Here is a 13721-nt window from a genome sequence, read left to right as displayed (position 1 = left end):
AGGGCCCTCCTTTGCCAAACAAAAAGGAATTTATCATGACCCACAATCTATTCATAATCCAGGTCCCGCCATGGAGGGCGGAGGGCTTCAGTTAAGCCGGTTCAGCTGCTTTGAAGCATTGCAAGTTATTCAAAGAGGCTAGTCCTTAAAAATGACTGACGGCCAATTTGAGCTGTTCAGATTTTTCAACAAATAGGATATCATATGGGGTACACCTTGGAAAGCCAGAAGCTGCTGTGTTTCAGCCCTCCCAAATGAGCACCCTGAAGCGCAGTGACCACTGGTTTTCCGAGCTGAACCCCACATGAGCTATTTTTGATGAAAAATCCAGAGCCCAAATTGGTTATTCGGCCTCTTTTAATCAGAGGTCAGAGCACCTCAAATCAGGTAAAATGGCTTAAAGCCGGTTTGGGAGGGCTTCTGCGGCAGACCAGATCTGCTCCTCACACTTGGTGCTTCACACGCACATCCTACCATGCATTTGGAACATTTCCTGTACTTATCAATTATTATTCACAGGAGATGTTCTCAATGCATGGTGGATGTGCATGTGAGGCGCCCATTTGTGAGGAGCAGACCCTGTCTCCTTCTGCGGTGGTTGAGTTATGTTGATGGAGCCGCTTTCAAGATGCTGATGCTATTTATGATAGTTTTACTGTAAGTTTATTTTTTTTAGTTCATGTAAGTCTTTTTTTGTTTTTCTGAATTTTTGTCAATTTGGGTTTCTTGATTCATACAAGCTGCTGCTTTAAAGCCATCCTAAACCGGCACTTAGTTAAGGCATCATTTGGCAAACCTTTATTTGGAAGATCTGATTGCTAAAAGATATGGTGAACTTTTTCTTTGAGATTTTGGAAGCCTAAAATCGTTTGGTTAGAGTGTTCTCTTGAGCTACTCGCAAGAAGCTGGGAAGGCAAAAAATGTGAGGAATTTCAATTCTAGCTTTCCAAAATAAGTATAAATCGATCTTCACACATCTTTTTGGACTAAGGTCTTTTAGTGGAATAATCTTCCTTGGAAAATGCGAACGTGAATTACGAACTTTTAAAAAACTGAAAACTTGCATAAAAGGACATACCAAACAAGGTCTTAATCTTCAACTCATTCCTCCCAAAACTAATGTCAAACTCGAACCCCTTAATTCTGATATCTGGATATATTCCCAATACACGGCAGGGATGTGCTGTGGGAAAATTTAAGTAAACCTTGCTAAAACACCCTCGGGTCCTCGTCCTCGGTTTCATCTTTTATGGTCATAAAACGGATAATGTTTATGGATTGTAGAATGCAATGGTGGGTCCGGATAGCCGTGCTAACATGGAATATCTGGAGATGTTCGTCGCTCATTGGCTCAAATTCTTTTATGTCTCTTTTCAACCAATGAATGACGAACACGATATGGCTCACACGGTTTATTCAGCGTGACCGCTCCCGCTGCAACGATTCAGTTCACAGTCACGGCTAGTTTTTGATTATTACAAATCTTCTCTGTCGACCCTCTCACACACTCTCAGAAAAATCTCTCTCGCATTCCTCTCCACCATTCCTCTCCATCTCACTTGTAGTTGTTTTTCGGTTTTTCACTTTTTTCTCTCTCTCAGGGATCTCTCTGATCGGGGCTTGCTTTTCTTTTCCTGAAACTAGCGAAGGGATGCTTCTCTCTCTAGTCCAAACCTCATTTACATCGCCTTTCCAAGCTACCCAGATCAAGGGTAGACACCCAAATCCTTCATTACTTCCCAAAACCCTCTTTCCTTGTTTCGAAGGCGTCTCCGCCACCGCTCTGAAGAAGCTTCAACTGTTTAGTGGGAGATCGTGCGGTGTCGGGAATGGAAGATTTCAAGCTTCCTTACTTGAAGCTCCTGTTCTGTGGGCTGGAAGGCTTTGCATTTTCTATGCTCTCTTGAAGGCCGGACTGGCTGGATCTCAAACAAACCCTTTCATCTCAGGTTTCTCCACTCTTACCCCTTTCTCTCTCCTCTTCCTTTTTTGAATGTTAAAGATAATAATCCTTCTCTTATTTGTTTATCTTGCCTTCTAAATTATTTTGTTTTTTTTTTCACTAGATGCGAAAACAGAGTCGAGCGATTTGGGTTTTTTTAAGTGGATTGAGGGCTTTAAAGGGCGATCAGGTCTGCAACTTTGTTTTCTCCCTTTTTTATCTTCTGTTCTTTCCTGGGTTTATCCAGATCTACTGATTCCTTGCGTAATTCCTCAAAGAATGAGATCAGGATAGTTAATTGATATTATTAGCTGATAAAGATTCAACTGCAGTATCAAGGAGGGAATATGTTAATTGACATTCACTGAATCTATCCAACTTCTTTGTGGATATGTTTTGATCAGAGGAGAAGGAAGCAGCAGATAGGAGGAAACTGGTAAGCAAGTGGCATCCAACAACAAAGGGTACACTCAAGAGAAGCTACAGAGTTCCTTCCAAATCCGAAGGACGACGCCTTCTCAAAGCAATTGCAGCCCTGCTCTCGGATGATGATCACTTCATAGATGCCACTTCCCATAAGGTATTTAATGCATCTCTGCTTCTCATTAACATTTAAAACCTCACACGATTCAACTTAAACAAAGTCTGTTTTATCCCGGTTCAGGGTAAATTTGTACTCTGGTTCACTTTTGCCCTTGTTTAGCAACATTGCATTTATGCATTGACAAATGACAGACCAATGCATATTTGTAAAAGTATATCAATAAAAAAGAAATAAATTTGCATTCAAGTGGGTTTTTTATTTAAAAAAAAAACATATGCTTTATTGGAATTCATGTTTACATCCATTACAGCTAAAAATCTGTTTGGTAAAAAAATAAATTTGTCGGTGCAAAACTAACCCAATTTTACAATTTATATGAACCATTTTACACTCTACAGATTTGCATTCACACTTATTTGCATTGTTTCCAAATGCAGCATTAGTAACAATCTTTCTGGATGTTATTCATTTTGTTTTACTTCTCATTGGAGCTTGCTTAACTGGATGTTTTCTGTGGATGCTCTGTAGGGTTGTCAAATTAGGAGGGAGACTGCTCATGGAGAGAGTGTTTGTTGCAACAATGTGAGGGCTCTTTTTGACGAGCTGCCCACGCCACACCTGGTTGTTGAGATCACAGCTTTTCCTGCTGGGCCTCTCACAGAAAAGGATTACACCAAAGCTGAGAAACTAGAGAGGGTGCTCAGATCTGGTCCTTCTATTTAAGTCCTCCCTGTTTTCCCCTTTGTATGTATCCAAGCTTTTACCTGTACATATTGTAGCATGAAAAGAATTTTCCCGTTACTCTCCTGAATTCCACTGGAGACTCACTTTCTTGAAGTACATAGTTTCATCCTTGAAACTATGCAAATATAGGCCTAGTTCTTTCCTTTTCCTTGCTCTCCATCTAAATTACAATTTGATAGTGAAATATGGAGTCATGTCTTCCATTACTTTGGCATGTGATTACTGGTTAGGCGACTGGGAATTTTAGTTGTGAATCAATTAGTAAAAGGATTACAGGCAGGATTCAGCTTTGCATCCACCTCTTCATTGAAGCATTTTAGGCTGGAACTGATGCATCGTGGTGCCTGTATCACAATTTTATAATATATATATATATGTCTTGCAAATAATTGCTGCTAAAAATGATTCCATATTTGACAAGTCAGTTCAGTGCATTTTGGGTGAGCCTCTCATACCCCACTGCAAATGAATTTACTAGCAATCCATTGCAAGTAATCTTCTGTTGGTTGGCCAATTTGATCCTCCTTTTCGTCATTTTCTTCCCTCCTGCAATATTTCAGCTTTGGGTTGTATATTTGAGATAAAATGAAAATGGTGTGATCCAAGAACCAAGGTTCAAAATAGTAGTACGGTGTTGGTGCATAGCAGAGCAACCAATCCAATTTTAAGAGTATCAGTAGGCATTGAATCATTGATACATCCAGATTCCAGACTGCTAGAATAAAATCATGGTTTTCAACCCGGATGGTTGGACTGTTTGGCCTGTAAACCGTTCAGGTAATCGGTTCCATCTCACCCCTGAACGGTTTTTTTGCTACAAACCATTGGCTTGGTCAGTGAGCCATTGACCTGGGTGGTCAATTGTTTAACTTGAACAATGACTTTGTCAATTTTTATTTTAATTAATTTTCTTATTTATATTTTCTAAAAATTGCAACAGGCTGTTTGTGCATATCAGATGGTCAAACCGCTGATCCTCGGTGGCCAAAGTAGTTTTGCTTCCCCGGTCGGTTTTTTAAACATTGTACAAAACCAGCAATTCTTTACTTGGTATTGTTCATGACCTCATGGGTTCCTTATAAAAAGAAAGGGCTCGTTTGAGTTGGGTGGCGAGTCAACCCGAAATTATGGAAAACAAAAGTATCAAAACTTATGGAAAACTTCCAAAATTCGAGGTGCATATAAAGATGCAATTTTGGATATGGATGTACATGGACACGATGGAATGATTGAGACAAATGGATTTGTTAAAGAAAGGGACCATCACTTGGTATAATGGTAAAATCGGCTGGCAAATGTAAGAATATGGGTGTAAGTCTGAAAGGAAGGCTGTCACCATGTTTGACAAAAATGCCAAATGTTAGGATTTTACTTAATCTATCCTCCCAAGACCCTTTTTTTTCATAATTTGCTAAAGGAACTTATTGACAATCCAGCAAATAGGATAAGATGTAGTAGACACAATATAGAAAGTTTATAAATATTTTGATGACAACTGTTAAAATTGTCTTTAATTTTTTTTTTCAAGAGTAAGTTGGGGGAATTTCAAAGGGTAGGTGTCAAAAAAAATTTGAAAATACGTGTTTACAATGACCTGCCTAATTGATCCAGACTCCCAATAAATATATCAATAAGTATAGTTGTGATAGTCTACGTGAGGTGTTATGCTATTGGGCCAAAGTAAATCACATAAATACTTAAAAACATTAATTTTAACAATTGATTAATTGATCAATGAGTATATGCTCGATATGGTAGTAATAAGAGAGTCCATAAGGCTCAGTTTGGCAGGAGTATAAATACATGCAAAATAATACAAAAATACATTATTTTGTACACTACATATTTGTATTTGTACTCCTGGGGTATTTAAGAGTTAAAATTAAGAGAATCAGATAAACCGTCTAGTTTTTAGTGACAATAAAATATAGGGCTATGATACCAGAAAAACGTTTATATGAAAAGTCTTTGATACACAGAAATGATACTAGTTTACCGAGTTTTTTTTTTTTTTTTCTTAAACAAAACTCATGCGACAATGAGGTTTTCTTTCTTTCTTTCTTTCTTCATCTCCACAGTCGTATGAATTCGGATTTTTTACATTTTCTGTGTAATGGGTTGGAGGTAGCCCTCCCCATTTGCTGTGGTGAGCATGTTATAGTGCTCTTCCAATGTTCGCTAATCTAAAGTTTCGGCATGTTGAAATTAGTGATGTATGTCCATGGTGTGATAATTACTCTGAATCAAATCTTCATATATTTGTAGAATGTGATTATGCTAGAGCCATTTGGTTTGGGCTTGGAATAGTCATGGAGAATCAGCCTCCATCTCAACTCAATGAGTGGATCCTTTATTGGGTGGATAGATCAAAACAAGACGGAAGGGATTGGCTTCCTCTAATTGCTTGAACATGTTGGTTGATATCCAAGTCCATAAACAAGTTAATTCATGATGGTGTTAAGATCCCACCAATGGATATTGTTTCTTATGCTCAAAGGTGGAGTCTTGGAACAAGTTGAGGTGTTAGCTTCCTCATCTACAAGGGTGGAGGATTGCTTCGTTAATGCAATCCGGATTTTCTATTAACCCCATTTTGCTGCCTTTCCTATCCCATTTTCATATGATCCCATCATTATTACGTGCAACAGTTTACACGTGAGATATCTTTCCCTTCTAGCGCTGCTGATACTTCTACAATAGAAGGAAAAAAATACAATCCTACACAAAAGCAATGACCAAGGCAACCGGACCACTCCCTCCTATGTCGCCCTCACTGATACAGAGAGACTGATCGGTGATGCAGCGAAGAACCAAGTGGCCATGAATCTAGCCAATATCGTCTGACACTAAGCGACTCATTGGGTGCCGATTCTCTGATCTGTCTGTCCAGAGCGACATGAAACTCTGGCCCTTCAAGGTTATTGCTGGACCCGGCGACAAGCCCATGATCGTCGTTCACTACAAAGGCAAAGAGTAACACTTCTCTGCCGAAGAGATCTCATCCATGGTGTTGACTAAGATGAAGGAAATTGCAGAAGCGTTTCTGGGTCATGCAATCAAAAATGCAGTCATCACTGTACCGGCATACTTCAATGATTCGCAAGGGCAGGCAACGAAGGACGCCGGTTCGATTGCTGGACTAAACGTTCTACGGATTATCAACGAACCCACTGCTGCTACAATTGATTAGGCTCCATTTGGTTTGCGGGATGGAATAAGATTTTCTCTTATTTGGTTTGAGGGAAACAAAGGGCTTTGGAATCGCATCAAATCCCAAAATTGTGGATTTGGGGTCGCACCAAATCTGTTACCTTTCGAACCCAGATCTGTTACCTTTTCCGTTCGAACCCAGATCTGTTACCTTCCCCGTTCGAACCCAGATCTGCTTCTTCCCTTTCTTCTCTCTTTTTCGTCACAGTGTTTTTCCATTTATTTTCTCATACCTAAAACCAAACAATGGAAGTGCAAACTTTTACACTTTCCCATCGTATCCCACCTAAATCTTCCCACAAACCAAACAGAGCCTTATGGATTGGATAAGAAGGCATCGATATCCGGCGAGAAGAATGTTCTCATCTTCAATATCGGTGGTGGTACGTTTGACGTTTCTCTTCTGATTAACGAGGAAGGGATCTTCGAGGTGAAGGCTACCGCCGGAGACACCCATCTCGGCGGGGAAGACTTTGACAACCGCCTTGTCAACCACTTCGTTGCAGAGTTCAAGCGAAAGCACAAGAAGGATACCAGTGGCAACGCCAGGGCTCTGCGGCGGTTGGGACTGCTTGCGAGAGGGCAAAACGGACTCTGTAGACGACAATTGAAATTGATTCCCTCTACAAAGGCATCGATTTCTACCCGACATTTACTCGAGCTTGGTTTGAGGAATTGAACATGGATTTGTTCAGAAAATGCATGGAACCAGTCGAGAAGTGCCTTCGAGATTCGAAGATTGACAAGAGTCAGGTTAATGACATCGTTCTCGTTGGTGGGTCGACCAGAATTCAGAAGGTGCAACAACTTCTGACAGGATTTCTTCAATGGAAAGGGAGTTTGTTTTTTGAGACATAGAAGATAAAATATCTAACGAAAGCTGCCTATTATGAACTATGAATAGAAGCAAAAGAAAAAGGAATTGATGGGGAGGACGGTGGTGCAGTTCAGTAGCGCTAGAAGGGGGTGGCAGAGGAAATTTCTCACGTGTAAATTGTTGCACGTAATAATAAAATCACATGAAAATGGGACAATTGTCACCAAGTCATTGAGTTAGTAGAAAAGACAGCAGAATAGAGTTAGTAGGACAATTGTCACCAAGTCGTTAATGCGGCTTGGGGCCGTCCCCCTCAATGTTATGTGAAATTAAATTCTAATGCTGACTTAAGAAATCAGAATTGTGCCGCTATTAGGAATGAAACGGATCTGATCGGATTTGGATCAGGGTATATTCCAGTACAATTTGATATTATTCATATTGGGTTTGATCCAATTTGAAGATTCGATCGGATCTGATAACACTTGATTTGAATTCGAATCCTATCGGTAATTCGGATCTTAGGATCTTATGTAATTCGATTTGTTTTTTAAATTAATAAATCATTAAAAGAAAATTAAAACATACTACTTTAAATAAAGTAAAAACAAAAAATACAAGTGTTTTTTATTATTTCATTATATATATACATATTTTTATAAAAAATAAATGATATAACAAATTTGTAAAAATATAATATAAAGATATATTTATAAATAAATAAATAATATATATATATATTATATTTATATTTTTAAATATATAATATATATTGGATGGAAAGTGATATGAATCCAATCCGAATATAAATGTTCCAAATTCGACGAAATAAGATCAAATCAGAGATCATGATCGAATACATTTGCACCCTAACCACTATTGATTTTGTTATTAGATCGTCATCAGAAAGTATGATATCGGTAGGGGGTGTAAAGATGCCGGCTTCAACTGTAATTGGACCCCTGACCAGTTCGATCTTAAAAACCATGTTGGGAATATCTCCTAATGATGACATCATCATTTATGGGATTATCATCGGGAAATGTTCCCAATACACGACAGAGATGTGCTGTGGGATGTTGTGGGGGGCTGATTTGGTCTCAAATTAGTAGTAGGTTAAAACTATAAAATCACGGCATTCAATGCATTGTTGAGGCCAATTTTATGTCACTTCATCAAATTCAAGGTGGGGCCACATCAATGCATGAAGAGATGTGATTCTGCATCTTGAGCTGGGTTGGCCCGAACCCAACCCAAAAAAAAGTCAAGTTGGGTTGGATATGGTTGATGTTTGGATTAAGGTTAGGGTTGAAATTTATGAACCCGACTTTACTTTGGATTGGATTATGATTCACCCCTTAGGTAACTTATTCAACCCGAATCTGACTAATGTGATACATATCATATATAAATATATTAGATATATGATATATCATACATTGATTTGTTTTGATGCATGATAATTGTATAGTTCTCACCACAAACTATCATTTTTTTTAAGATGATCACTTTCACTTAATCCTAATTGAAAATACTAAAACCTTAATAATATATTTTATATTTTTTAAATATTTTAGGGTAAACTACAAAGACCCCCCTCCCCCTATACTTTGTTTTGTGACAAAGACCCCCCTGTACTATGACCATGAGACAAGACCCCTTTGGCCATTAAGTCAGATGGCAGAAAATGTTAAATTACCAAAATACCCTATTAAATTTTTTCTATTTTATTTTTCTTGCCCTTTTTCTCTTAAAACCTATTTAACCTAAGAAATGAACATCTGGCCCTACAGAAGAAATTGTTTGTGGAAAAAATGGATCAATGGTCTGGAGAAATAATAAAACAGTAAGGTAAGTCGTCTTACCCAGCCTTTCTGAAGAAATTGTTCAGTTCATCCCATCTAGACATGGGTAAGCACCCCTCTGTGAAGCCAAACAGCTCGGAGGGGTTGGTCACGAAGGAGAAATATTGAAAAGTTATGTTTACTGACATAGGCTTACTGAACGTTTATCATTAGTTTAAAGGACTCACCTTCCATTTCAATCTTTATTTACTTTTGCAGTTTGTAGCGATCTGTTCTGTTCCTATCTGTATCAGTGGGTGTTTTCTGTAACGAAACCACTTGGGAGGATTGTTACTACCGTCACAACAAACCCAAATCCATGCCATCGGAGAGCAGCAATAGCAAGCCATGTCCCATCAAAACAGTGGTGGTTTTAGTGCAAGAGAACCGCTCCTTCAATCTCATGTTGGGATGGATGAAGTCCCTCAATCCTGAAATAGATGGCGTTACAGGACAAGAATACAACTTGTTGTCCACAACCGATCCCAACTCAACGCGTATTTACTTCGGTAATCGGTCGGAGTTCGTTGACCCCAACCCTGGTCACTCATTTGATGCAATATGCGAGCAAGCGTTCAGCGTCCCATGGGGGACAGTCATCTTCTGGTGATGATAAGGTTGCGACGATGAATGTGTTTGCTCAGCAGGCAGAGAGCGTACAGAAGGGGCTGTCGGAGGTAGTGATGAATGGGTTAAGACCAGAAGTGGTGCCGGTTTTCAAGGAGTTGGTGATGGAGTTTGCTGTGTGCGACCGGTGGTTCGCGTCGATTCCGACTCTAACACAGCCCAATAGGTTGTTTATTCACTCTGCAACATCGCATGATATAGTCAACAATGACACCAAGAAGCTGATCCATGAGTTCCCACAGAAGACCATTTTCGATTCGCTTGATGAGGCTGGATTCTCTTTCGGGATATATTATCAGTACCCTCCTTTCACGCTTTTCTACAGGTGAGGGTCAGCTGCCTCTCTCTCTCACTGGGTGGTTTTCCCTTGATTGCAAGGGAGAAATAAGGTGAGAAAGTATAAAACGCGAAGAGGGGGTCTTTGTCATAGACCCCATAGTATAAGGGGGGGGGGGGGTCTTTGTAATTTATCCAATATTTTATTCCTTATTTCCTCTGTTGTTTACCACCCATGCTTTTCATATCTATTATAAAGTTATAACTCATAATTTCAAACATTTTTTTTTTCTAAATTTTGTACTTAAAGAATCAATAAAAACATTAAGAAACAAATACTAATAAAATATAAAATTAATATATCTAGTGAAGATTGAATTAGGGTTTAAGATTAACAAGTTCTGCTAGATTATAAGAAATGGAAAGAAGGTTGGGTTGGGCCCAATCTTAACTTCGATAATTAGGGTTGGGGTTTAGAACTTAAGATTGAATTAGGGTTGGTCTCAATCCAATCTAACCCAACCTGACTCGCAGTCCTAGATGTGATTCGTGGTTTTGGGAGTAGCTGATTTTTGAGCACTTTGCCATTTCTTGCACTAACATTTTCTAATCACATGCTTATTAGCCCTGCTTATTTTAGTTATGCAGCACTTGCTATGTGATCAATCACAAGTTAACATGCCACTTTTCCATAATGTGGCATGTGGCAAATCGGATTTTCTTGCAACGTATTATGGGTAGGGCAAAGGTAGAGAAAATGAATTGGGATATGATTAGGGGAGATGTTCCTGGTGTGGCCGAAGCATGCTGTAAAGTCGATGTGAGGTGTGTGATCTGGGATCGGAAATGTGGTTCAGGTTTAATCTGCTCCTCACTCACGCACCTTACACCGATCTCACAGCACGTTTCAGCCGTGCATCTGGAGCATCTCCGTTCTGTGAGGTCGCCGTAAGAACAAATCCGGATTCGTGGATTGATGTGTAGGGAATACTAAGTGTTCAATCGTAATTGGTGATGAGTGGCAAATGCTACACAGCCAAGTGAGCAACAGATCCCAAGTGTGTCGAGGGGTGCGCGGGTTAAGGCATTGTCACCCGGAGCGCAACTTAAGATCATTTCTTTGGAGGCGGAACTATAAATTAGAACAACTAGGGTTTTACTTGAAACCCTAAACGGTTTTCCTGCCGAGGGAGAGAGAGAGAGGGAGAGGGAGAGGGAGAGGGAGAGGTGTAGAAAGAGAAGGGAAGATGCCGGCGGGTCACGGTCTGAGGTCTAGGACGAGGGATTTGTTCTCTCGGCCGTTCAGGAAGAAGGGGTACATCCCATTGACGACGTACCTGAGGACTTACCGTATTGGAGACTACGTCGACATCAAGGTGAACGGTGCCGTGCACAAGGGCATGCCCCATAAATTCTACCATGGCCGCACCGGGAAGGTCTGGAACGTCACCAAACGAGCCATCGGTGTCGAAGTCAACAAACAGGTTTCTATTATCCTTTCTCTGCCATGTTCTAGATCTCTCTGTTTATCCTATTGACTTGATTTGTCTACTGTGTTGTTTCGATTTCGTGGTTTAAGCCCAAATTTACTTTTGATTTGAGTATATGACGTTATTGTTATTGAAGAAATGAATAATGTAATGGAAGTAGAAATCATATTTTTGGTTGAAATGGATATTCGTTGCATTTGGTGAATTGGGGTTATGAACAGAGTGAAGGAAAAACAATCTTATTGTTATTCAGTTAACTTCTCGAGTGAAAAAAGACCTATTATGAAGACATTGCCTGTAATCATGGTCTGGTTACTTTGCATAGAATTCTCAGTACTGAACTATGATTTTGTTGTTTGCATGCGCCTTGCAGGTCTTTGCTTTTCCTTGTTTTTAATTGGTAGATGCTCGATGCACTATTGGTATAAGAATTTAATCTGGATATCTGGATCAGATATGGTGGGGACGTGTGGGTGATGGGGAAAAATACTTGCTAAATTTGTGGCGTAACTGGTTGAGATGTTGTCTATAATCTTGGTGATATCTAAACCCATGGTCTACTAGAATGCAGTCGTATGCATTCAGAAATAGTGTTAGCTGATTTTGGTGTCTGTACGTGGTTTCTCTGTCAATCAGCTTTTGAAATAGCTAAAGTAGTACCTTAGTGATTAAGATGATATAAATGACCCTTTGTGATCGATTCTTTAGGTCTTTTCTATTTATATGTTTCGAAGTAGTCTATGTGTGTGATTATTGTGATTGCTAGTTTTTGTGATTGAATATTAAGGTCCTTGGTATCTGTTTGAAGCTGGTATTTTGATGGTAATGATCTTTTTCTGATCAAATCTTTTTCCTTTTTTTACAACTTTTGAGTGGATAGGTTCTATTTAAGAATCGTAGAAGATTCATAATGTGTTTTAGTATCTTCAAATGAAATTAAATTTTGTCTTGCCTGTTGTATAATCATGACCCAATTATTTAGGTTGACCACGCGAATCTTGTCTCACCATTTTTCTTCATCCCAGGTTTTATCTTTTGTTACTTCTTAATACTAAAAAGTGTTCTTGGTTGTTTTTCTTTTCTTGGTATTTGAAGAGTTTTAGGTATTTGGTTTAATGAATGCTTTAAAAATTTCTACCATCAGTTTCTTTGCCAACCTGCCTATTTATGTCCATATATTTATGACTTCTATAGAAATTTATACCATTAAGCTGTTATTGATGTTAATCTGGCTTCAGTTGATCTAGTTGGTGTTCTCATGCATTCTGTTCTTTTTGTAATAACAAACTGATCACAAAGAATGGTTATCAATCAGGTGGGCAATAGAATAATTCGTAAGAGGATTCATGTGCGGGTAGAACATGTGCTACCATCAAGGTGCACTGAGGACTTCAAAAGGCGCAAGTTCCAGAATGACCAACTAAAGGCTGAGGCCAAAGCCCGAGGTGAGGTGATTAGCACGAAGAGGCAGCCTGAAGGACCTAAACCAGGGTTCATGGTGGAAGGTGCCACGTTGGAAACTGTCACCCCCATCCCATATGATGTTGTGAATGATCTCAAAGGAGGTTACTAGGTCAGCAGTTCCTCTTGGTTTTGCTTGTCTATTATTTTTTTCTTTTTGTGGACATTTTATGCCCCCAGTTATTGAGATCAGAGCTTCGTTTTTGTCAAGTTTTTTGTTGTTTTGACTTGATAGGCAACATATATACCCTACCTTTTCCATTAGATGCAAGAGACTTTTTCATAATTTATGACTTGTTCGTCATTCTGATGCCAGCCAGTTAGTTGGTCTCGCATAGGAATTTCTTTACTCCAAGATTTTTTCCATGCCAGAGGCTGATTGGGTTGGATGCATAATATTTTGCATATCTATTTAAAGAATTGTTGATTGGGTTGGTATTATGGTAGTAAAATGTGCTGACAGTAAATATGTATCATGTATAACGTATATGATGATGTATGGTATCAGCACTCACGTTTTATCTCTGTGACTTGAGGTACATTTAAATTGAAAAATGAGATCCTCGTTTGGGTATTATCTGCATCTTGGAACAAAAATGTGATTCTTATTTTTGACTTTGACCATAAAATCTCAGTTAAATCAAGGTTAGATTACGGGTTTGGCTGATATAGAGGATGTTGTTGCTACCACTGTACAAGTGGGGTCAGTTCCTGGGATCTGGCCACAATACATATTGGTGGGTCAATCCAATCGCATTTGCTGGTC

The 13721-nt window shown here is 39.1% G+C and overlaps 2 protein-coding genes across 2 annotated transcripts; both read left to right on the top strand.

Annotated features, from left to right (window-relative positions):
* The first annotated feature begins 1486 nt into the window (after nt 1–1486).
* On the top strand, nt 1487–3521 carry LOC104597617 (6,7-dimethyl-8-ribityllumazine synthase). The gene is made up of 4 exons (XM_010259266.2): nt 1487–1949; nt 2067–2132; nt 2347–2522; nt 3015–3521. Exons 1-4 carry the CDS (start codon nt 1652–1654, stop codon nt 3207–3209), a joined length of 735 nt encoding a protein of 244 aa, XP_010257568.1. The 5' UTR covers nt 1487–1651; the 3' UTR covers nt 3210–3521.
* A 7257-nt stretch (nt 3522–10778) lies between these two features.
* On the top strand, nt 10779–13259 carry LOC104597618 (large ribosomal subunit protein eL21x/eL21w-like). Its single transcript, XM_010259267.3, has 2 exons — nt 10779–11488; nt 12810–13259. The coding sequence occupies exons 1-2, from the start codon at nt 11252–11254 to the stop codon at nt 13065–13067; spliced, it is 495 nt and encodes a 164-aa protein (XP_010257569.1). The 5' UTR covers nt 10779–11251; the 3' UTR covers nt 13068–13259.
* The last annotated feature ends 462 nt before the right edge of the window (nt 13260–13721 follow it).

This window comes from Nelumbo nucifera, chromosome 7 (genome assembly GCF_055504915.1).
Source record: "Nelumbo nucifera cultivar China Antique chromosome 7, China Antique-T2T, whole genome shotgun sequence".
NCBI classification, from domain to species: Eukaryota; Viridiplantae; Streptophyta; class Magnoliopsida; order Proteales; family Nelumbonaceae; genus Nelumbo; species Nelumbo nucifera.
Note: the sequence above shows the minus strand (reverse complement) of the source record. Positions and strands in the feature narration are given on the sequence as shown.